The 24,481-nt window shown below is 48.0% G+C and overlaps 1 protein-coding gene across 4 annotated transcripts; it reads left to right on the top strand.

Annotated features, from left to right (window-relative positions):
• The first annotated feature begins 2,660 nt into the window (after nt 1-2,660).
• On the top strand, nt 2,661-24,481 carry Prxl2a (peroxiredoxin like 2A). 4 transcript variants are annotated; one of them, XM_051142347.1, is made up of 6 exons: nt 2,661-2,755; nt 13,713-13,875; nt 15,737-15,828; nt 19,101-19,241; nt 20,293-20,457; nt 23,904-24,481. In XM_051142347.1, exons 2-6 carry the CDS (start codon nt 13,731-13,733, stop codon nt 24,015-24,017), a joined length of 657 nt encoding a protein of 218 aa, XP_050998304.1. In that variant the 5' UTR covers nt 2,661-2,755; nt 13,713-13,730; the 3' UTR covers nt 24,018-24,481. The 4 variants fall into 4 exon arrangements, with proteins under 4 accessions (XP_050998304.1, XP_050998289.1, XP_050998312.1 ...); XM_051142332.1 differs by having other exon boundaries at nt 13,696-13,875; XM_051142355.1 differs by lacking the exon at nt 2,661-2,755 and adding an exon at nt 3,756-3,774.

The raw sequence follows: 24,481 nt of genomic DNA, 5'->3' as shown, positions 1-24,481 counted from the left end.
ACTGAGACAGGAGGATTATAACTTTGATTCAGCATGGGCAATCAAATAGCTACACCCTGCTTCAAAACTAACAAATCTATCTGTGGTCCTTCTATGTCTAGAATTACTTTCCTTTTTAAGTCTGTCAGGCTTTATGGAATTTGGGAGGACTGTTTCTGGTTTAGGGATTTTGTTTTGTTTTGAGATAGAATCTCTGTATATCCAAGGCTGGCTTTGAACTACCACAGACTGATCCATCTGCCTCTATCTTCCAAAATCCAGTTCCTGGAACTATAGGGATGAATGACTTGCAAAGTTAACCCTGTGCTAGGAATCGAACCTGAACCTAAGACTTCATGCAATCACTCTACCAACTGAGCTACACGCCCAGCCAATTATTCAAGGATTTTGTTTTAATCTTTTAAAAACTGCTGAGCTTTATAAGTAAGTTTTCCTGTGTTGGCTTTCCCATAACTTATTGTTCTGGTCTGCTGGCAGTTTAATGAGTTCAGTCTGTTCCTTCTTGAAAAAAAAAAAAAAAGAAAGAAAGAAACTTGGGCTAGTGGGTGCATGTTAATTAGCTCTCAGATCCAGTCTTCTTTTTTAGGTCCAGGGAGGGACTTGGGACATTTAAAAAATCATAAATATAATCATTTCATTTTGCATTTGAGTAGTATGTATAACCCAGCACTCTTAGTATCCCTACCCTAGAATTGTACTGTTCCTAACCAGAATGGCATTAACTGTAACCATTAGCCATCAAGTTGTAAGTATCCATGTCCCAAAGAAATGGCTGTTTTAGGCACAGTAGCTTCCCCTGGGAATCTTTAGCCAAAGTTCCTATTTCAGGCCAGATACATGAGAAAGGAGGCACATGTGAGAAAACCGAGGGGGGGGGGTGTGAATTTGTGTTTTATAAGGGCACTAGTACTGTGTCAAATTATACTAAATCTTTTCTGAGAAAGGTGAGATCTCTCAGGCTAACGGCCTTCTCAGTGTAGACCTCATTTCTTTCCCAGATCGTCCCAGGTACGTCTGGATGCTATTCCATGGCCAGGCTCTGGGATCCCAGCAGTGAAACAAAGATATTCATAATGTGGCTCAGGGGAGCTCCCTGAACAGATTCTCCGGGCTGGATGTTGCCCTACATTTATATGAAATGTGAGACTGAGTATGAAGTCAGGGAGGCGAATCTGGAAAGCCTTTGGGCATGGCACACCATTAGGTGTTTCCCAGGTGAACAGGACGGGGCGCGCTAGAGACAGGCATTTCTTGGGTTTGGGATATGACTTAGCAGGTGACAGTACTATCCGCTCAAGCACGAGAACCTGACTTCAAATGCCGGGTATCAGTAAGAAACCAGATGTGGCTGCAAGAGTGCAGGCTTGGAACCTGCAGTGGTGGTGCGCGCCTTTGATCGCAGCACTCCGGAGGCAGAGGCAGGCGGATCTCCATGAGTTCGAGGCCAGCCTCATCTACACAGGACAGCGAAGGCTGCATAGAGGAACCCTGGTTCAAACAAAACAGAACAAAATCAAGACCACTGCTTGACAACAAATTGCCAGGTCAGCCATTTTTACCATTGTTTAGGACAACACCCAATTCTACAGGATAGAAAAATAAAACCGCCTTACATCCCCTAGTCTCTTGAGCTTGTTGTTACATAGCACGAGTCTTGTTTCTCTCAATGAAAAACATGAGAAGATAAAGATTGAGCAGGTCATGGCGCACGCCTTTATTCCCAGCACTCGGGCGGCAGAGGCAGGCGGATCTCTGTAAGTGTGAGGCCAGCCTGGTCTACAAAGCGAGTCCAGGACAGCCAAGGCTGTCTCAAAAAACCGAAAAAAAGATTGACCTGAACAGGACAGTCTAGTCTTCTGGCCACGTGCTCAGCCCCACACATATGGACACCCTCAACACACACCGGAGAGATGACCATTTCTGACCAGTGTGCCTGCCCCGCTGCTGCAGTATTTCTTTGCGAACTGCTCTGTGATCTGTATCTCTGCCCCTGTCTCCCCCACCTCACTTAACTCTTCCGTGTGAGTCAGTTAATCCTGTCTTTGAAACTGCTCTTCTGACTACAGCTTTTATACAACAGTATGAACACTTATTACAGAAGGAAAATGGATGGAAGCTGGGCATGGTGGTGCGCGCCTGTGACCCCAGCTCCTGGGAGATCGTAGTAGGAGGATGAACAATTTCAGACCACCCTGAGCTATAGTAATTAAACACGAATGACTGAAAGACAAACAGCTCAGAAGCTGAAAGGAGGTAGTGTTGTCCTGACAGCCGGTTCTCAGCTGCCTTTCTTCACTCTGATAACCAACATTTGGGGGTGAAGAGGAATATGGGGTGAGGATAGACACTGGAGGAGCTCATCCAACAAGTCCTTCTGAATATTACAGCGCAGCTACCCTCCACCCCGCCCCTCCCGCACACAGCACATCAGAGGTTTCTGTTCACGACTGGGCAGGTGCAAACCAAACTAGCGCCCCCGGAAATGAGCGAGTGAACCAGAACTGCCCTAAGGAGACCCTAGCTCCACTGAATCCCTAGTCTGGGGCTGCGGGTGAGGGGGCGTGTCTGTCACGTGGAAGTGGCGTGGTGGCGTAGGCGCTGAGCTGCGCAGGCGCGGGCGAGGGCTTGATCCCACGGGCGGTCAACGCTGCGCTGCAGCAGAGGAGAAGGCGGGCGGGAGACACCTGCGTCCGCTGGCGCGGTTCAACTAGGCCAGTGACGTGACGTCCACGAAGGCGGGGTCTTCTGGGCGCAGGTGAGAATCCGGTCAGGACAAGGGCCTGGGTGTATGGATTCGAGATGGAAGATGCGGCTCGATCCTCCCCGGGGACCGCTCTCCGATATGCCCTCCGCTCACCCTAGCGATCTAGACGAACTCCACACTTGGGGCCCAGAGACCGCGTCCCGAACTGGCTTTGGTAGCACCCAGCTGAATTGTTGAGACAGAGGGCTGAAGGAAAAAACAAAAACAAAAAAACGCATGCCCGCCTCCTGGGGTGGGGGTCTGCCCCATGTAGGCTGGAGGCTGCCCGGGGTAGCAGTGACCATCCTATCTCTGTGCTTGGATGTCCTGTGAGAACGTCTGAGAGGCACCTGTTTCCCTCTCTTCCAAAGGTTACAAACCTTTGACTTTAGAGAGCTCGGTTGTAAATTTCGAAACACTGCTGAGGTGTGATAATGAGAAAACGAGCAGAGAACCAGGACAGCCCTTCCTCCAAGTTGCTGGGCTGTTTGAAGGAATTGGTGAAAATGAACCTCGAGAGCAAAGCAAGTTAAGGTGTAGCCTGGCAGGGTTTGTGTGGGGAGGGCTCATACCTAGAGTACAGCTGGAACCGTGCCTCCTATCTGTTTTCACAGCCTTGTTACCTAGTTTGTTTGGTTTTATTTTTATTTCAACTTTTTTTTCCTTGGAGCTTGGTAGATGATTTATTTGCAAAGAAAATACTCACTTAGGTTTTATTTTAAGCATTGTCATGGAGCCTGCTACCATAACAGAGTCTTATATGGCCCAGCCCTGGAGACAAAACTGGGGTGCACACTACACACTCTGACTCCTCAGGAGATACTCATCAGAAAATCCTGTTTCGTATATTTGGGGTGATCACTGACTAATCCAGAAATGAGTAAGAGTTAAACATCGCTGGCAGTCTTTGTGAAAGAGCTTATAGCATCTTCGTGCCTTTAATCCTGGTTCATCTCTGTGGAAGGTGATTCAGAAACTGTGCCATTTTACTGATGTAAAACATGGCTGGTCCAGGTTCATACAACCTGTAGGTAGGTATTGGACCGCGATGACTGTCCTTGCTCTGACCTTTCCCTTAGTCTCCTTACTTACAAGGGATGCCATTAACTTGAGACCTTTTGTGTTGTTCCTGAAGGGGGTACAAAACAGCCATAACCCCTCTTTTCCTTTTCTTTCTTTCTTTTTTTTTTTCTTCCAGATACGGTCTTATTCTGTGGTTCTGGGTGGCTTTGAATTTTCCAGAAGCTGTCTTTCAATTTGCAGTGCCCGCCCCCCTCTCCAATCTCTGCCTCCTGACTGCAGTCTTCATTTCTTTTTTTTTCTTTTTTTCTTTTTTTTTTCTCTTTTATGTTTTTCGAGACAGAGTTTCTCTATGTTACAGTCCTGGCTGTCCTGGACATGCTTTTGTAGACCAGGCTGGCTTCGAACTCACAGAGATCCACCTGCCTCTGCCTCCCAAGTGCTGGGATTAAAGATGTGCACCACCACACCCGGTTGCAATCTTCTTTTCTTTTTTCTTTTTTTTTTTTAAGATTTATTTATTCATTATTATGTATACAGTGCTCTGCCTACGTGTACACCAGATCGGGTCAGAAGAGGGCATCAGATCACATTATAGATGGTTGTGAGCCACCATGTGGTTGCTGGGAATTGAACTCAGGACCTCTGGAAGAGCAGACAGCACTCTTAACCACTGAGCCATCTCTCCAGCCCACAGTCTTCATTTCTAACTTGCATGGCACCAGAATGTTTGGGGAGGGCTGGAGTTCTAAGGCACATGCGCACACTTCGGTTAGCATGTCAGATAAACAGCAACTCTTCTGCTAGTTGGCTATCTGCCTCTGTGAAATGCTAAGCTCAGAGTCTATTTGGCCAGAGGCTTGTGGCACGAGCTGTCCAGAGGGTGCTGTGGAAGGAGCTATCTTCACCTCTGAGCTCAGTGGCCTCTGCCAAGGGAGGTGGGCACTGCCAGAAGCAGTGTGGGAGAGCCAAAGAGTTAACTCAAAGTATGTGCTGTGGGGAACACAGACACAAGGCAGGACTCCCCCAGACCTGGAACTCCCACAGAGGAAGCTGACTTGCTGTGACATCGCGGGAGAAGTTGTTCCGTGTGTGATAATCTGTTTTGCTCTCCTCAGACAGGGAGTGAATCTGAACCCTGCAAAAGGAAAAAAAGAAAAGAAAGAAAAAAGACACTGCTAAACCTAGTGGGGTGCTGCATGCCTAAAATCCCAGCACTGGGGAGACTCAGGTAGAAAAGTGGCAAGTTCTAGGCCATCCTGAAGTACATATCAAGATCTTGGCTTTAAAAAAAAAAAATGAAGCCTTTTCAGGCTGTGTTTTTTCTTTCTTTCTTTCTTTCTTTTTTTTTCTTTTTTTTTTTTTTTTCTTTATTTCTTTTTTCTCTTTTGATTTTTCGAGACAGGGCTTTTCTGTGTATCCTTGCCTGTCCTGGACTCTCTTTGTAGACCAGGCTGGCCTGGAACTCACAGAGCTCCGCCTGCCTCTGCACCCCAAGCGCTGGGATTAAAGACATGCGCCACCACCGCCTGGCTTGCTGCTGTGTTTCATGGTGTTCTTCCACACCATGTGCCGTTGCTGGACTCTGCTTGTTTTCAGAAGATCTTAAGGCAATGAGTAATAGACTGGCCTCTTAGGGCTAGATGTGAGTTAGGATTTCCTTGCTGGGACCTAGTGTCATTTGGAGGTTTGTCTTCACCTTCTCGCCCATATTCATACAACTTGAGAGAGCAGGTCTTCTAGGCCAAGGCAGGAGGGAAAAGTCAGCAGAAGGCCAGATCTTTGGAGGGAATGACTCTGACAGTAAAGGGCTTCCCGGCCAGCCATGTCCCCCACTCGCGGTTGTGCCTCAGTTTCCCGGTTGCTGATCGTTCCGTCTTACTCGCCTCTGAGCCTCTGTTCACGATTCTGACTCCAGTGTCTCAGAGGAGGCTGGGATAGACCGAGGCACTCGCCCCTGGGAGAGCAGAGCTGAAAGTTGGAGATTGTGGCAAAGCACAGCTCCCTGGACATGGCCAGCTCCACATGGGGGTTGGGAGAGTTCACCTGTGGTCCCCCCGTCCTTGTTTTTCCACCGTCGCCGAGCTGGCATTTTCGATGGCATCAAGAATTAACAGGGCCTTGTTACTGGGCAGAGGGGGGAAATGCAGACTGGCTTCTCAGCAGAGAACGGGCAGAATGATCCTTAAGAAAACAGTTGGCATCGGTTTGTAAGCTGCTTGCCAAGGATTGGGCCTGGGAGAGACTGGGGTTGTCTCCAGACACCAGGCCCCACTCAGAAGGAAGCTTGCTCTCGGATCACTTAAAGCCGATGGTCAAGGCTCAGCAGCAGCTGCATCTGACTCCAGCGTGTATGCGTGCTGTTTTAGCTTTAGGCACGCATGGCTGGCTATGCGGGACCGTGAGAATCCAAACCAGGGTAATCTGCCGTGGGCTGGGAGTTGGGAGGCTCAGACCGGAGTCCCAACATAGACACTAATGCCCTTCTGGCGCGTGTGGCTTTGGGCTTGTCAGCTTCTCAGGGCCTTAGCTCTTCTTCATTTACTCTATAAAGAGATTACTGAAGTAGAGCTTTAAGAGCAAAGGACAGTGGGGGAAAGGAAAGGGGGCTGGGGAACATCTTTCCAGCCTGTTCACTGGAGGCTTGAGACAGGGAAACCATGCGTCTCCTCCCTCCGCTTGTTTTCTCTCACCTTCCTTTCTCCAGTCCCCTGGGTCTGCCTCAGGCCAGCTCTTTCTGAGGTGGGAAGAGTCCCTGGGTGAGGCTGGGCAGGGCAGGTGTTCCCTTGGGGTTTAGAATTCCTTGCTGTCCCTACATGTTTGAGACATGAGTTCACCCACCCTCTGCTGATGCTTTTGCTGTTGCTAAGACTTTATCAGCTCCTGCCTAGAGGCAGCTCTCTGAGCAAGCAGGAGAAAGCAGAAGGAGCCCAGCACCCGAGGCTCTCCCAGGAGATGCAGTCACTGGGTACTGCAGGCAGAGTCTGGATGTGAGAGTTGGGACAGAGGATTTCTAGTTTTCCTTCCTGTCTACTCAGTGAGTACACTCGGCCGACAGCAGCTGTCTTCGCTTACCTTGCCAGTGAGCAAGAGAGCTGGGGACTCGATGCAAGATCAAGTCCCGAGCTTAATGTTTTCTCTAATGCCAGCCTAGCAGTGTCCAGAATTAGCTTCCACATAGAGGTGAAATTGGGCAGCAACAAGCTACTTCCCTGCTCCCCTGCAACATTTCAAGAGCAAAATTCAAATCCCTTCGTTAACGGACCGATACAGTACATGTACTGTACGTTACATTACTTACATTCCATGTAGCAGCTCCTTGATAAGTGCTGTTGGTAGAGGAGTGAATTTCCCCTTGCCCTCGGCATCTCGTGAAGTCAGACAGATAACCAAACACACAGCAGACGAGGCCTATTTCTTCCACGGTGTGCAGAGGTGTGTTAATGTTCACATATGCTGGGGTCCCGCGGTCAGATAGAGCCTTCAGTTGGCAATGCTTATAGGAAAGGGTTTGCCACTTACGTGGCTTCTCTGAACCCCTACACTCTTCCTGGTGACCTCGCCTACTTCCAGCACTTCACCCACCAGCTTGGCGGTACCCCTCCCCCTGCCCCCAGTCCCCACTCCTGTTTTGATCTCGATGTTTCCAGTGAACAGCAGGTTTTATATGGACCTGTATATCCAAAACTGACCTCCATCCACCACTGACTTCTCTTGTAGAGTGAATGACACAACTACCCAGCCACCTGCTCAAGCTGGAAACCTAGAGTTAATTTTCCTTTCCTTGACCCTCACTGCCTACATTTTAATAGTCAAAATTTCTGTCCATCTCATAGGTGTCTGTCACCCCTCCCCTTCTTAACTCACTGCCACAGTCTAAGCCTGCATCCCCTTGACTCTGAACTGCCCAGAACCAAATGAACTTGGCCAGGCTCCACTTTGCTTCTTTATATTCCACTCTCTGTGCTAGTGCCAGAGTGATCTCTTTTATTTATTATTTTATTTACATGTTTTTATGTATTTATTTATATAGGTGTTTTGCCTGCATGTATGCATGTGTACTATGTGCGTGCCTGCCTAGTGCCAATATGGCCGGAAGAGGGCTTTGGATCCCCTGGGACTGGTGTTTCATCCTGTGTGTAAATGTGCACACTACAAGAGGCCATCGGAGCTCATTATAGATGGTTGTGAGCCACCATGTGGTTGCTGGGAATTGAACTCAAGACCTTTGGAAGTGCAGCCAGTGTTCTTAACCTCTGAGCCATCTCTCCAGCCTGGGAATGGCGTTTCAGATGGTTGTGAGCTGCCATGTAGGTGCGGGGACTTGAACCCAGGTCCTCTGGAAAACTAGCCAGTGCTTCCAACTACTGAGCCATCTCCTCAGTCCTTAGCCAAAGTAATGTTATCGCTCCCTAACCTCCATTTTAGCTTCTCACCAGAGCTGACAGAGCCTAACTTCAGCCCACCATTCTTGTCTCATCCCTGGCCACTACAGTACGCTCTCAATACTATTTACTATTCATGTCATTCCTTTACCCAGATATCCCTCACCATGTGTGCCAACCAGGTAAATGTCTGCCTGTTGGTAAGACCCAACATAAATAATACTTTCTGCTAAAAACCCTTTCCTGAAAGCATTTCCAACTGGAAGCTCTATCTGATTACAGGGCCCACTTATATGTGAACATATAAGCACCCCCTGCACACTGAGGGGAAAAGAAAGGGAGGTGGTGAATAGATAGCTGGTAGGGCTCCTTGGTAGTCCAGTTGACATCCTGGGTACAGAGTAAGAAAGGGTACAGAGCAGGCTGGGCAAAGAGCCATGGACAAAAGGACCTGTCCCTTTGTTGTAAGTGTGACATGTGGGCTGTGTTAAGGGCCTGCTTTAGTATATACCCATAGCAGAGGGGAGTCTGCTGGCACTTAAGAAATGTTATAGTCTGCTTGACTGCAAATGACTCAAAACTTTTTTTAAAGAGCTAGGGGGCCTTGGCACCTAGCCACTTTGATGTTTTCTGGAGATTAATCATTGGCAGCTAAAGGAGCCCCTGGGGTTTCTGTGTGGCCCCGGCCTGCCAGTGGAGTGGCTAAGCTTAGGGGCCTAGGCGTGACTCCAGAGCTCCACCTCCAGCCCGCCCTGTGCCTGCACACCCTTGCCTGCACACCCTGTGGGTCAGAATCTCTTCTGAGCAGAAGCAGAGGGGAGGACACCGGCAGATGGTAAGTGCAGTTCCCAGGTTTGGCCTGCCCGAGGGCTGGATATAGGGGAGGGGGCACAAATGGACAGGTGGGCCAAGGTGGGCTTAAGTGAAGAAGAATGCTGGGGCTTCAAAGCCAGGCTGTCTGTGTTGATAGCAGAGGATGCCCCTGGAGTCTAAAGGGCCGGGGCATTCCTTCCTTTTGGAGTTCAGAAGGTGGGTGTGGGGAAGATGGTAGCTGGTAGCACTCTGGCTTGGGGGATCCAGCTGGGTTCCTTCTACCCACCCTCAGCTCTCCCTAGGCCTGAGCTGCCACTCTGAGCTCTTTTTTTTTTTTTTTTTTTTTTTAAGATTTATTATGTATTCAAATCTCATTATAGATGGTTGTGAGCCAACATGTGGTTTGACCTTTGGAAGAGCAGTCAGTGCTCTTAACCTCTGAGCCATCTCTCCAGTCCCACTCTGAGCTCTTACAGCTGCTAGTACTTTGCAGACTTACCCAGCTCCACCTTCTGGGAGACAAGGGGGGGAGGGGGGAATCAGATAAGTTCCCCCATGGGGAGCTAAGTACCATAGCTGTCAGGTGGGGGCGGGGTGGCTCTTATGTAAACAACCTTGCTGGACTCTGTTTTGTTTGTTTGTTTGTTTTTTGGTTTTTTGTTTGTTTGAGACAGGGTTTCTCTGTGTAGCCTTGGCTGTCCTGGACTCACTTTGTAGACCAGGCTGGCCTCAAACTCACAGTGATCCGCCTGCCTCTGCCTCCCGAGTGCTGGGATTAAAGGCGTATGGCACCACGCCCAGCTTTTTTTGTATTTTGATTTTGGTTTTGTTTGTTTGTTTGTTTTGCTGGACTCTTTTTAAAGAAGGGACCGAGGAGGAGCAAGAGACGCTGGTGTAAATTTCCTTTAGACCAGACATAGTGGGACTGTATTTGGCGACAGCAGACAATGAGCTGCCTGTTTGAAATTCTCCTGAAGATGAAGATTCATGCCCTTGACCTCCACAGGCCCACGTCTGGGTGTGTGGTGAGGCCAGCTGTGACAGCAGCAAGACTGTGAGCTTTGGGGTTCTCCTCTTGTTTACTCCCAATGCCAGTATTGCTGCTACCTGCTGATAGGGAAAGTACTGTTGCACACACACACACACACACACACACACACACACACACACACACACACACACACACACACAAAATAATCCTCTGCCTCACAAGGCAATTGCAAGAATGAACTTAAGCCAAGTGTATCAAGTGCCGCTTAGAAAATTTGGAGTTACTGACCTCCGGGCTTCTCTGTTCAGTGTTCTTGGAGGTACATGTGAAATAGCACTGACAGTTCCATCTAGCTATTAAAACCTCTTTCCTCATCCTCCCCGTGGGAGTAAGTGGATCCGGGTCTGCTAAGTCTGTGCAGCAGACCTGCCAGGAGAGGGGTTGCTTTGAGTGAGTTCGGGAAGCTGGGCACTTCTGGCGATCAGTTTTCAGGGCTTATCAGCAGTAGAAGAGCCACCTGCTAGGGTGGAAGCAGTCTGAGCCTGTTCAGAGAGACGTCTGCCTTCCACCAGTACTGCTGATAAAGCCTTGGGGTACATACTGTAGAGGGTAAGGGTGGAAAACATCCTACCTGGGATAGCTTTGAAACTTACATCTTAAATCCCAGTTCTTGAACGTGAGATAGGGAAATGGGAGCCTCTGGGGGCGTGTGAATTTGAGTTCTTAGGGTGCTTTCAGCACACTACCAAATCCTGCAGGGGAGAGTTGAATCTACTAGGTGGTCCTACCCTAAACCTTTCCCCAGTGGTCTGACCACACAGGAGGAAGTGGGGTCCTACGGAAGCCTGAGATGAGATGAGATTCTAGGATGGCATGAGAGCCGCAAGGAAACACAGGCGCGACCGGGGGCTTTCGGAAGGTGGGCTGGATGCAGAGCTCCGTTGCTGTTACAGGGGTGGGCTGGTTCTGGATTGCCTCTCCACGGGACTCCCAGTCAGTCTGTTCCATGCCAGGCTCAATCATTCCTGGCCCAACCACGCCTTCATTTTGTTAACTGTGTCCCACACCAACTCCAAAGCCACTTCCTCTATTTCTGTGGCTGCCCAGACTGGCTTCCTTCCTTGTGGCACTACAACCCCGTGTCCTTACTCTGCAAGCTGCCTAACCTTCTTACTTGCTTTTCCAATACGGTGTAAGCTGAGCCCGTGTCTCGTACGTACTGTGTTCTCCAAAATCACCACTTATTCAACAGGTCGATACCAAATAAATCATAAAAAATAAATGTTCAGTCTAGGTGAGTTGAATTCCCTTGATGTGACCCTGAGTTAGCAAGCCACATGCTTGTCATTGAGTGGTAGGGAAATGGAGCTTGGTGACATCTAAGTGTGCAATAGGGATGTGTTGGTAGGGTAGGGGTCCCTGGACCCCCAAATGCAGTGCTGGGTTCCAGGAGTCCATTTGTAGGGTGGATGTAAGCTGCCCCATGCATTCTCTTTCGTCCGTATCCATGACCAGAGGGCAGCACTCCTGTGCTACAGAATTATGTACACCTACCCGGGATCCAGAACAGTTGTAGAAGTCATAAAGGTCCCAACATTCTTCCAGACTGTTGGAACTCTCCTGTTTACAGCAGGTGTCGGGGAGCTGTGATTTCCCTCCTAATTGTACTGTGAACTGTAATCCAGTTATGTGTAAGTCTGCCAAAGAAAAATTGGAAGCAGGCCTGTGGAATGTTCTTTCCTGCTGAGCCCAAGACTGGCTGCGTCTAAGTCATGTCCATCGCTTAACTGCATTGAGTTCATTTCAGCACTTGTTTGCGGTGAGCCACTGACCATAGAACCATTTGTGTGGTTCTAAGGAAGTCTTCCCTCCCTGTGGAAATCCCCTACATCAGGGATACAGGAACAGGAGCAGCCACCAGTCCTTCAAAGACCCACACTGGCCTCCTCTTCTTTTTTCAAGTGTATCAATACTACATGCCCCATTTATTTATCTATTTATTTAATGTCTTATTTATTTGGCCATCCCTTGCCTGGGTTTCTTCCTTCTTTCGTTTTTAGTTTTTTGTTTTGTTTTGTTTTGTTTTGTTTTGTTTTGTTTTGAGACAAGGTTTCTCTGTGTAGCCTTGGCTGTCCTGGACTCACTTTGTAGACCAGGCTGGCATCAAACTCACAGTGATCCTCCTGCCTTTGCCTCCCAGGTTCTGGGATTTAAAGTCGTGCCCCACCATGCCTGGCTACCTGGGGTTCTTTTTAAAGTAATTGATTGATTAATTGAATTATACTGATACTGAGGAGTAAACCTTGGGTGTGCTAGGTAAGTGTTCTATCACGAGCTAGATTCCCCAGCCTCTCTTTGCTTTGAGACAGTGACTCCCTCAATTGTCCAGAATGACGATTGACCTTGAACTTGATGGGCTCCTCCTGTCTCATCCTGCTAAGCAGCTGAGAGAACAGGCCTATGCTGCTACACATGGCCTCTCTTTTATTTCATAACTCAGCTTTGGACTTCCTAAACTGGGTTCAGGGATGATCTAGTCTACTCTTTCATTCTCAAAGCCCCACCCCCACCCCTGTGGGCCACTACCTCCCTCCTCCAAGCCCCCTGTTTCTGCAGTCATGTGGCTTTCTCAGCCTCCACTCAGTCTTTGGCGAAATTCCCAGGTTCCAGTCCTGCAGGGTGGAATTAAGTCAATCAGGTGGTTTACTCCCAGTCCGCCAGGCCCCGGCCCCAGTCCCGGCCCCAGTGATCCAAGAATACTTATCCAAGCACCTAGCTGGCTCTGAGGGAGGGACCCGGATGGGAGAGATCTTAGGGTGGAAGGAGAACCAACAGAAGCAGGTAGTTGTCCGGAGAAGGTGAACTGGATGGAGTGCTAACTGCTGTTCTGGAGTGGGATGCTTCTGGGTTTGCAGGGAGCCTTATTAGTGAGGTGAGCAGGCCCTGGCTGAGAACAAGGGTAGTAGTTAGGAGGAGGGTATGGCGGGGGTGGGGGTGGAGGTGCTGTCCTCTTAGATTCTGGTGTTTAGCAGTGGCCATCTCTAGGTGGTAGGCTTCGGGGTAGTATTTTCTTTTTCTTTTCTTTTTTTTTTTTTTTTTTTGTGATTGGTGCTGCTGAAACTGGATAGTTTTGTTTTGGTTTTAATGGAGGCCTATTTTGTTTCTATAATGAGTGAGAAAGCTGTTCTCAGCTGGGAGGAATTGACTTAGCATATCTGTCTACCCCGAGCGAGCAAAAGCGAGGCCCTGCTTGCTGGGCAGGAGCAGGGACTCTGAATGCAAGCTTTGTTTCTGGGAAGACAGATAGGGTCGCAAAACAAGTATGCTCCTCCAATCACAGCTGAGAAAAGCTGTCCTCTGTCTGGGGAGGTGAGAGCTGAGCTACTTGCCACCCTCACTGTGAAAGAGAGTGAGAGGGATTCAGGGCAAGTTGAGCAGCAGGTCTAGTGTGGCAGAGGTGCAGGAGAAGCCGCCCCCCCCCCCAGAAGGCTGTCACTTCTCTCACTACTCCTCACGCCTAGTGAGCTTCTTGGGACACAAACTTGCATGTGCCTGTGCTTTCCCCAAGCTCTCAAATGGGGCTCAGACAGGCAGCTGAGCAGCTCTGACCAGTCCCGTCTCTCCCTTCTTCAGGCCCTCCTTCCCCGGCCCCCTGGCCAGTTGCCCACTGAAGCCTTGGGCAGGAGGTCAGATTCCAGCTGTCCTGTGGGAACAGTAACATCTTCCTTCTTCTCAATCTCCAGACATGTCTTTCCTCCAGGACCCAAGTCTCTTCACCATGGGTATGTGGTCCATCGGTGCGGGAGCCCTCGGGGCCGCAGCTCTGGCGTTACTCCTGGCCAACACAGACATGTTTCTGTCTAAGCCCCGGAAAGCGGCACTGGAATATTTGGAAGACATAGACCTGAAAACACTGGAGAAAGGTAAGGAGTGACTGCCGGCCTCAGTACTTTTCCAGAGTGCTAAGGCGCATACTTAGCTCCTTTAGTTTTCTTCCTAAAATTGTTCCTTGTTCTTGAAACAATATTAGGGGGAAATCTAATAACAATTTTTAAGTTACCAATACTTACACCAACCAGACACAATCGTTTTTATTTTCCTGTATTCCTGTTCCTGCTTATAAATAGTCACATGGATGTGGTCTTGGTATTAATGGCTAATTTATCTTTTTCATTTTTTTTTTTTTTATTTTTTTCATGTGCATTGGTGTTTTGCCTGCATGTATTTCTGTGTAAGGATATCCGATTCCTGCAACTGGAGTTACTCATGATCTGCCATGTGGGTGCTGGGGACTGAACTCTAGAAGAGCAGCCAATGTTCTTAACCACTGAGCCGTCTCTTCAGCCCCTGATTTATCTTTTTCTTATCAAAGTCATTTTTCGCTCTCTATTCCTGTTGTCTTAGCTGCAATGACAGATTGCTCCATAATGTTCGGTAATATTTCACCATCAGTTAATAAGCCAGCTGTTCCAGAGAGTATTCTGAGGGATTCCAAGGCTTTTGAGATTGTCACAAAGAGTAAAATAAATAGAATTGTCTGAGTGGAAAAAGCTCAAAAAATACTACTTACCCTGTTCTGTGTTCCTGATACACGGCACAGGGCCTGGTCCACAGTAAGGAGTTGTAAAAGGGGATCTGGGGAGCTGTGGTGAACATGCCTGTCATGAAGCTGCAGCAAGGGGCCTGGATTTTAGGACACAGGAACCTGTGTACCTGTCCTCCAGGGCCCACCTGAACGCCATGGCAGGAGCTGTGAGCCCCAGTCATGCCAGCTCTACCCCTGCCAGGCACATTTCACATCAGTGGGGTTCAGCCATGCCCAGCTGTGGCAGAAATGTCTTGGTAAATAGTAGGGCTCACTGACTAGGTGGTCCTCTGGCCAGTACCCCCATTGTCATATGCTCGGTAGATGAGAGAGCTGGCCTAGGAAGGCAGGAGTATGATGGCTCAGATTGGTTGGCAGGTCACCTTCGAAGAATGCAGAGAAAGACCCGCCAAGCTTTATTCAGCCCATGTCTTTAAAAAATCTCATGTGACTACGGCTTCCCCTCTGTGTTTGTTCACACTGCATCCCACAAGCACATGGATACCTCTGGAAAATACTAAAATAATTAAGGCTAATCTATAATGAGTCCACACCAACTCTCTCAAGCATTTACTTGTTGGGTATCTTCCAGTTTGTTCTGTTTATAAGTATTCAAAGTATTGCAGTTAACATGGTTAGGTTAATTTTTTTCATTTGAATATGCTTTTTAAGAGTGTTTTGGGGAGGGGTGTTGAAATATAAAACTCAGTTTGGGTGCTGCAGAATTATCGCAATGTCCAATGCTGCTAGCTGTTAGGTGGAGTAGCCATTTTTCTAGAAATTATTGCAAGTTGGATGTTTGCGTTGAAAGTTGATTTTGTGGCTCAGAGGTTAAGAGGTTAAGAGCACTGGCTGTTCTTCCAAAGGTCCTGAATTCAGTTCCTAGCGACCACATGGTGGCTCATAACCATCTATAATGAGGTCTGGTACCCTCTTCTGGCCTGCTGGCACACATGCAGGCAGAATACATTATAAATAATATTTTTTTTAAACAAAGGGAAAGTTGATCTTTGTGGGTATGGATCTTTGAGCTGTGTAGTAGGATCCTCAAGCCTTGTTAGCGTTCCTTAAGGAGCTGCGTCTTCGCTGTCTGTGCTTGCCTTCTCCCAGGTGTGGACCGCTCAGCCTGGTCCCCTGACAACTGGGGAAGGACTGGGTAGGTCTAGGAGGCGATAGTAACTTTTTTTCTTCTTTCTCAGAACCAAGGACATTCAAAGCAAAGGAGCTATGGGAAAAGAACGGGGCTGTGATCATGGCCGTGCGAAGGCCAGGCTGCTTCCTCTGTCGTGCGGTGAGCACCTTTGACGATCCGTTAGAAGGAAAGCATTCTGACAGTGGGGTCTGGAGTATTTCTAGCCAGGACCAAGGGCTTATGTGACCAAGGCTCTTGAGCCTTCTGTCATTTCTGGATTCTTCTGTTATTTGCTCTATGCATTTGTTTTGATATTGGCTCAGGTCCTGTTTCTAACAACTCCATATATCTTGGTGGGGTTAGCAACTTTCTCTGTCCTTCAAGCCTTTTGCCCAGTATGGTAGCAGACATCTCCTGCGCTGCCTTTTCATTTAATCCTCGGTAGCAACAGGAGAAAATCCTGAGTTCCTAAGAGTCAGCATAGATGCATGCTTGTTGAAATAAGGCTCTAGAGCTCCGAGGAGACCTCAGAGCTGGTCTCTGATGCAGCCATAACATGCAGAGGCTTCCTCAAGGGGGCACGCCAGAGCATTCTTGCCTGTGTGCCTCTCCTCGGGACCCACTGGAGTCCGTTTCCACTCGAGATCTGGACTTCTCTCCCTCCCCTTTTGCCTTCAGAGAGGGAGTAGCTGGGCAGGGTTTCAGTCATACATTAGTGTGGATGCATTTGGCCAGGAAGCTTGAGTGAGGCAGAGGCTTACTTCCAGTGTGGTTCCAGGTGGGCAGCTCAAACGAAGCAGACGAGCGATGGAGAACACAAATCAGGGAGGGCGGGAGCTCTAATTATTGAAACATAAGAGCTGTGCAACAAGGAATTGTGCAGTGGCCTGAGTCTGGCCCAGTCACTCTATAAATGAGTAAAAAAAGTGGGCCAGGGTAGTTTGGTGGCCTGCCCAGGTGGTGTCACAAGCCTCAAGTTCTGAAATAACTGCTTTGACTAGGAGAAAAATAGACTGGGGTTCTCTTGCCCTTGAAACCACTTAGCTCCCCAAGTGACAACCCGTGACCCTGTCAGGATTATCACTCTCATTTCTCTGGGAGCCTGGACCAACCCTAAGAGATTTCTATTTGTGTGTGTGTGTGATAAAGAATCCACCAGTATTGCTGAGTGCACACACACTTTGCAACACCTTACCAGTAAGGCGCCTTTTTTTTTTTCTTCATTTTTAAAAAAGATTTGTTTATTTATTTAGTATACAGTGCTCTGCCTACATGTACACCTGCAGGCCAGAGAGGGCATCAGATCACATTACAGATGGTTGTGAGCCACCATATGGTTGCTGGGAATGGAACTCAGGACCTCTGGAAGAACAGTCAGTGCTCTTAACCTCTGAGCCATCTATCTCTCCAGCCCCTTATTCAGTTTTTTAAAGACAGGATCCCATGTAGCCCAGGCTGACCTCTCATTTGCAATGTAGCCCTTGAATTCCCATCTCCACCTCCTGAATACTGGGATTACAGACATGCACCACTATGTGTCAGTTTTTTTGTGATGTTGGGGATTGAACCCAGGGGCTTGTGCATGCTAGACAAGCGCTGTACCAACTGAGCCACATCCCCAAGTGCAAGACTTCTCAGGGCTCTCTTAGAAATACCACTAGTTGTCACCATTCTCACCTTACAGAGTGGCAGACAATGGAGCAGAGGTTGCCACAGAGCCAAACTGCATGCTTAGCGTGTCCCCACTTACTGCTGCTGTAGCAAATGGCACAAGTTTGGTGGCTCTACCAGCAGTTCCCTCGCAGGACTGGAGGGTGGAATTCCAAAAAGGAGTCTAGTTGCATTTCCCTGAAAGCTGTCGTGGGAATCCATTTCGTTGCCTTTTCCAGCCTTCCGGCGCCCACCAGTACTCTTTGCTTGTGAGTTTCCCTTTTCGTTTCTAAAGGCAGCAATAGCTGCTCGGGTCATTGTTACATCCCTGCAGCACTGACTTTCTCCCTCCCTCATCTGCATTTAAGACCCCCGTGTGGGGTGGTGGCGAATCAAAACAAAACAAAAAAAAGACCCCAGTGATGACGTTGGACCTGCCTGGTTAACATAGGACCTTCTTACTTTAAGGTCAGGTGGTTGGCAAGCTAAGTTTCCTCTCAGTTTCAGTTCCCCCTGGTCATGTGGACAGGTCACTGTCATTCAGATTTGGTCTTCTTTAGGGGTTCGTTATTTTCTGATACTCTGGAGGTGGAGTGTAAAGTGGGACCTTTGGATTCCAAATCTCCCAGGCCTCCAGCCACCAGCAGGGAAGCTGTTCTGACATGTGTTGCTGAAGCCAGTGACACAGAGGAGGTTCCAGGAGCGACTGTGGCTGCTAATTGCAGCCTCTTCTGGGTTGTGCTCTGTGCCCTGGCTCAGCATTTTGTGGAAACTTACAATATCCAGAAAGGTGGGCGGATAGAAGTGTGAATGACTCAACAGACGCGTGGGCAGGAATTAGATGGCTACGTTCCTCTCAGTAGCTTTCTTTTCTTTTTCTTTTTTTCTTTTTTTTCTCTCAGTGGCTTTTTTTTTTTTATTATTTTTTATTTTTATTTTTTATTTTCTCTCAGTGGCTTTCAATAGCAGCATCCCCAGAGGAAAGAGCCCAGGAAAGCAGTGAACCGCGTCTGCAGCAAGTGGTCTTCAACCACATCAGACACTGTAGCCCCTCCCCTCTGCTCCAGCCAAAATTTGCTGTTCACTAGAGTTCTTGATAAATGCGTTATAATCAATTCTGTTTTGTCTAGCTATGCTTTCACTTCTGTCTTTTTTTTTTTTTTCCTTGTGGTAGAAAACATGTTGCTACCATGTCTCGCCGTATTTGTGTCAGAGGTGGACAAGCTACATTTAAAAGAACTCCCTGATGACTCTTTAACTAGGATCTCTAATGTGAAAAGAGAAGTGGGCCCTAAAGTCGAAAGTTTCCCATGATTTATGCAGTATTTTGACTTCTCCCAGCACATGGTTCATGGGGGTCAAGGGTCACACCCTCCCATTGTCCGTCTTCAGCTCTTTCTACCAAGTATTCAGTGCCTTCTATATAGCCAGCCATGTTCTAGACATTGAGGTGTCTATGAAGCAAAAAACAAAATATCTAATAGTGAGATATACTTGGGAACCTAAGTGACAGTACTGAAGATGGCATGAAGGCTTAGCTAGTGTATACACACAGACACACACACACACACACACACACACACACACACATACACACACCACTGGCAGAAAGCAGAGAACATGCCTGAAAAGTAGCACAGGCCTAGGGATCTTTCCAGTAGGTTAGACTAGATCTGGAAAGAGGAAGAAAGTTCTGCTCAGTGTCAGCCAGCCAGGCCCTGGGCCATGGTTTGACTGCAGAGCTCCGGAGCTCATGTCCCTGGACCTCCCGTCTTCCACAGGAGGCAGCGGACCTGTCCTCCCTGAAGCCCACATTGGACGACTTGGGTGTGCCTCTCTACGCTGTGGTGAAGGAGCAGGTCAGGGGAGAAGTGAAGGACTTCCAGCCTTACTTCAAAGGGGAAATCTTCCTGGATGAAAAGGTGAGTGTGTTGTGGATGAAGAGACCCCCTCTGCACTTAAGTGCTCTTTCTGGTCTTCCAGAGGCTCCCCATGCCATTTCCAGAACCCGTGTTGAATGGCTGACCTTGGCCTGTAACACCAGCTCCAAGGGATCCAGTACTTTCTCTCCCCTCTGGCCTCTGAGCACTTCAGTCACATGCACAGACTCACACATACACACACAATTAAAATTAAAATACAGAGAGCCAGGTGTGGTGGCACACGCCTGTAATCCCAGCACCCAGGGAGGCAGAGGCAGGTGGATCACTGTGAGTTCAAGGCCAGCCTGGTCCACAAATCGAGTCCAGGACAGAGAAACCCTGTCTTGAGCTCCCGTTCCCCCCGCCCAACAAAGGTCTCATGGGCCCTTTGCAGGCGGATATAGCACTCAGCTGGGAGAGGTCACTGACCTAGGATGAGTCTGTCCTGGAGCTGGAGGCAGGCCTCCCCTTCAGTTTCCCTGAACTTGGACAGCCCCCCAGCTCACTGAGCACAGCACAGACAGACCCTTGAAAGTTATTCTCCGTTATTACTAAAGTCTTTCTTGACCTCTAGCCCAGGAGGGTGAGAAAGAACAAAAAATTAGCACAAGCTCTTGTCCTTTAACTCATACAGTGATAACTCCCTTCTTTCCCCTTCAGGATATTGTAAGGACAGTGAGAAAGGGTGGGAGATGGGCATGGGGGATAGTCATTTCCTTAGATTGGAACTACCCAGAGGTCAAAAGTTGAACCCAGTGTTAGAGTGCTTACCCTGGGTTTAATCCCTGCATCACAAAGATAAACAGAACAAGAAATACAATACAGATTTTTTTTTCTTCTGTGTGTGTGTGTGTGTGTGTGTGTGTGTGTGAGAAAAGGTCAGATCTGGCAGATTTCTATTTCTCTAGGCAGTTGAGTATGATTCTGGGAGGAATAATGTGCATTAGGCTGCAGGATAAACATGAAGGAGCAGGCTCTGGGGCTTTTGGCATCCTCCTTTGGGGATGAGAGATATGCAAACTGCTCACACAGGATCTTCCTTGTTTTGTAGAAAAAATTCTATGGTCCAGAGAGGCGGAAGATGATGTTCATGGGCCTCGTCCGTTTGGGTGTGTGGTACAACTCCTTCCGGGCCTGGAACGGGGGCTTCTCTGGAAACCTGGAAGGCGAAGGCTTCATCCTCGGAGGGGTTTTTGTGATAGGCTCTGGAAAGCAGGTATGATCTCAGTGTTTACTGCCCACCTATGGGTATCTGGAATTGAGGCCCCAGACAGGGGCTGAAGTAGGGCCCTGAATCTTCAGGTTTCCAGTCTCCCTCTGTCCACCCAGCACTTGTCACTGGTCGCACATCTACTGTGTGCTTGCATCTCACACACACACTTTACAGTCAGGCCATGAGGCAGTTGCGCTGCTCAGACTTGCAGTTGGTGAACCTGAGACATAGAGCAGGCAAGCAGCTGTACCAAGAAGCTTGGTTGAGTGTGCACCGAAGCGGCCTGGGCCTGACTTCTCATTTTAAGTTGAGTTTCTGTACTTAGCCAGATGTCTCACTTTTATTCTATTTGTGAATATACACACTTGGGAGGCAGAGGCAGGCAGATCTCTGTGAGTTCGAGGCCAGCCTGATCCACAGAGTGAGTTCCAGGACTGCCAGGGCTGTTATACAGAGAAACTCTGCCTCAGGGGGGATTTTTTTAAAAAGTGAATATATGTAATTGGCATGTCCCAAGTCATCAAAAATGGATATGGAGAAAAGTAAAAAAGGGAAGGAATAAAAGCAGCCTGATGAGGGAGGATGGCAAGAACATGTGAGAGAGACAGTCCTTTTCCTGTGGAGATCTTGATGTCAGGGCTGTGCCTGGAGAGAGAACCTAATCTTCTGTGAACGGGGTATTAGGGGTCCTGGCAACGAGGGGTCAGAATCAACTTGGGGACCCTGAGGAAGGCTAGGGGAGATGAGGAGAGGGATGAGGTTCCTGTGGGCCTGGGAGACAGGTGGGTACTCCACATTGGGCCTTGGTGCTTCCAGAGGACACACAGCAGGCATGGGCCACAGGCGGAGGACCTGGAGACAAGGCCACCCGGCAGTCATAGAGATGACATACACCTGTGTAGGGAGTGGTTGCATTTGTGTTGCTTAGTTTCTTTTTTTTTCTTTCTTTCTTTCTTTTTTTTTTTCTGTTTTTTGTTTTGTTTTGTTTTGTTGTAGGAAAACAGCCTGAGTCTGCATTGTTGGGTCTCACAACATAAAAGGAATAAGATTGAGAATGGGAAGGTTTATTTCTCATCTTTAAAAAAAATCCATTGGTAGCCACACACGGTGGCGCACACCTATAATCCCAGCACTCGGAGGCAGAGGCAGGCAGATCTCTGTGAGTTCGAGGCCAGCCTGTTCTACAAAGTGAGTCCAGGACAGCCAGGGCTACACAGAGAAACCCTGTCTCAAAAAAAAAAAAAAAAAAAAAAAAAAATCAAAATAAGCAAGCAAGCAAACAAACAAACAAAAATCCTTTGGTAATTGTTCTTACTTATTTGTATTAGAATTTAACAGTGAATGGTGTCTAATTTGACATAATTCTGTTTATTGATTTATAACAAATATACCAAAATCTCTTAATGGCAATGGCTGCCAAGCAGCTGCCTAGTTATAGGTACCGTATGCATGGTTTCATGTCTTCCTTATGACTGACTAGTCTGGGATGCTAATTTTCTCATTCCCACCTAAATGTAAGGAAATGGTCTTCGAGCTAGGAAACGGATTGGCCAGAGACACAGCTGGCAAACACCATGTAGAAATTAAACTCAGGAACCCAGAAGGACAGCGCCCCACTGCATTCACAGTTTGGCCTCAGAAGCGGTTCTCAGTGACCTGGTCCAGATGACCCTGGAAGGTGACCCCTCTCTGGCCCTGTGGGAGTTCATTGTCTTACTTCTGCCTTCTGTGGTGGCCTCTAAGGCAGGGTTTGGTACACTTGCCAGCCTTTTCTTGCCTGGGGATGACTCAGTTGGTACTCACAGCTGGGCCAGCACATTCCTGCTGTCGTTAGGTGTGGTGTTTGTTGGTTCTATTCCAAGCTTCTGGCAAGGTGGAGAGTGAATCAGGTAGGCTGGGCATCAGCACTCTCCTGAGGTCGCCCTGGAGGTAGTTTCTACAGTCCTATTATGCCAAGTGCCTCTAGCTATACAGTTTTAAGAATAATGATCTGTGAGGCCTGGTTACTTTAAAGAATGCAAATGCCATATAGGGAATCTAAAATCAGCAAAATAGTGACTGGTGGGTGTTGCCTTCCTTCCTGGCACTTCTGAAGGCAGCCCACTGGAACTGAGCTGGGCGGCAGTTGGCTTGAGCCCACTGGAACTGAGCTGGGCGGCAGTTGGCTTGAGCCCACTGGAACTGAGCTGGGCGGCAGTTGGCTTGGTTTCTCACACGGCAGTGATCACTATTTCCCATACCATTATGCATCTTTCCACAAGTCTCACTGCCTGCACGTGGCTTGTTGGGCAAGTGATTGCAATTTCCTCATTCACTTCCCAATACACACACACACAGTGTGGTGGACTTTTATTATGTATTTGTGTGTGTGTGTGTGTGTGTGTGTATGTGTGTGTGTGTGTGTGTGTGTGTGCAGGCACGTGTATATCACAATGTGTGTGTGGAGATCAAAGGACAGCTCTGAGGCGTTGGTTCTCTCTTGCCTCTTCGTATGAGATCCAGGGACTGAACTCAGGGTATTAGGCATCTGTGTTACAGGTGCCTCTGTTGGACAAGCTTTCTTTCTGGCTTGGCTGCTGCGGCTGCTTCTTCTTCTTCTTCTTCTTCTTCTTCTTCTTGTTCCTCCTCTTCCTCCTACTTTTTATTATCTTTAGAATGATAGAACACATTACAGATTATTTAAAATATAAGGCAAGTGACCAGATATAGTGAGTTAAAGAATTTTGAGGATTCCTAATAATCTCAAATGTCATTTTATCATTTTACTACTTCAGGATAAATTTAGGATGTCCTATGTCTTAATGCATTTTCTTCACAGTATTGGAAGTGTGACCCCAGTTTTTGTTTTTGTTTTTTAAGATTTATTTATCTATTAGGTATACAGTGTTCTGTTTGCATGCACACCTGCAGGCCAGAAGAGGGCATCAGATCTCATTATAGATGGTTGTGAGCCACCATGTGGTTGCTGGGAATTGAACTCAGGACCTTTGGGAGAGCAGTCAGTGCTCCCAACCTCTGAGCTATCTCTCCAGCCCCCATGACCCCAGCTTAAGAGGTTTAAACAAAGGAGTGGGTCCACCTTTTCAGACGGTCATTCAGCGCCCGTCAAGGTGGCCTCTGAGCTCTACTCCATAGGGTTTTTCAGTGCTTTCATTCTCTTCTCTTCAGATGGAATGTGCTTTTATCTGCCTGTTATCCAGGAAGTCTTCCACATACTCTTGTTGTAAATAACCATGTGTAGCTTCGTGTGTCCCAAGTATTGGGACATGGCTTTCTCAGTCCTCTTCCTCAGAAGACTAGACTCCTCCGGGGTAGGTGCTGGGTTTGATTCAGATCTGGGCTCTCAGCTACTCAAGCACAGGATTTGATGGACAGCTGGCACTCAGAGTCTGTTTCATGAGTGAACACCTCCGAGTGAAAACTGATGTCCCTTCCTGTTTCTGCCTTAGGGCATTCTTCTTGAGCACCGAGAAAAGGAATTTGGAGACCGAGTGAACCCTCTCTCTGTTCTGGAAGCTGTAAAGAAGATCAAGCCACAGACTCCAGCCTCAGGGAAGAGCTGATCGTGTACATCTGCTGGCTGGGGGGCGGAGAACGGGCCTGCACACGTGTTCACTCGATCAGCTGTGCTTCCATCGTGGCCCCGAGAGCTAGGAAGCCAGGGCACCATATTCACTAGGAATTGGTAATATGTTTTAACCTTGTCTTCTGTTTAGGCCCAGTAGAACAGATAGGTCCCAGACAAAACTGATTAAAATCCAGCAAACCTGTGACAGTTGTTTGAAGAAAATCCAAGGCTTAAAGTTTATTGCTACACCTCCTTTCAAATGAATATATCCTGAGTGTTGGTATTTGAAGTGAATTTTATTTTCATGTCTAATAAAAAAAATTCTAAACTCTGAGAAAAGTTGGACTAAGAAACAGCTCAGTGAGAGGCAGGCGGATCGCTGTGAGTTTGAGGCCAGCCTGGTCTACAAAGCGAGCTCAGGACAGTCAAGGCTACACAGAGAAACCCTGTCTCAAAAAA

The sequence above is a fragment of the Acomys russatus genome, chromosome 3 (assembly GCF_903995435.1).
Source record: "Acomys russatus chromosome 3, mAcoRus1.1, whole genome shotgun sequence".
NCBI classification, from domain to species: Eukaryota; Metazoa; Chordata; class Mammalia; order Rodentia; family Muridae; genus Acomys; species Acomys russatus.
Note: the sequence above shows the minus strand (reverse complement) of the source record. Positions and strands in the feature narration are given on the sequence as shown.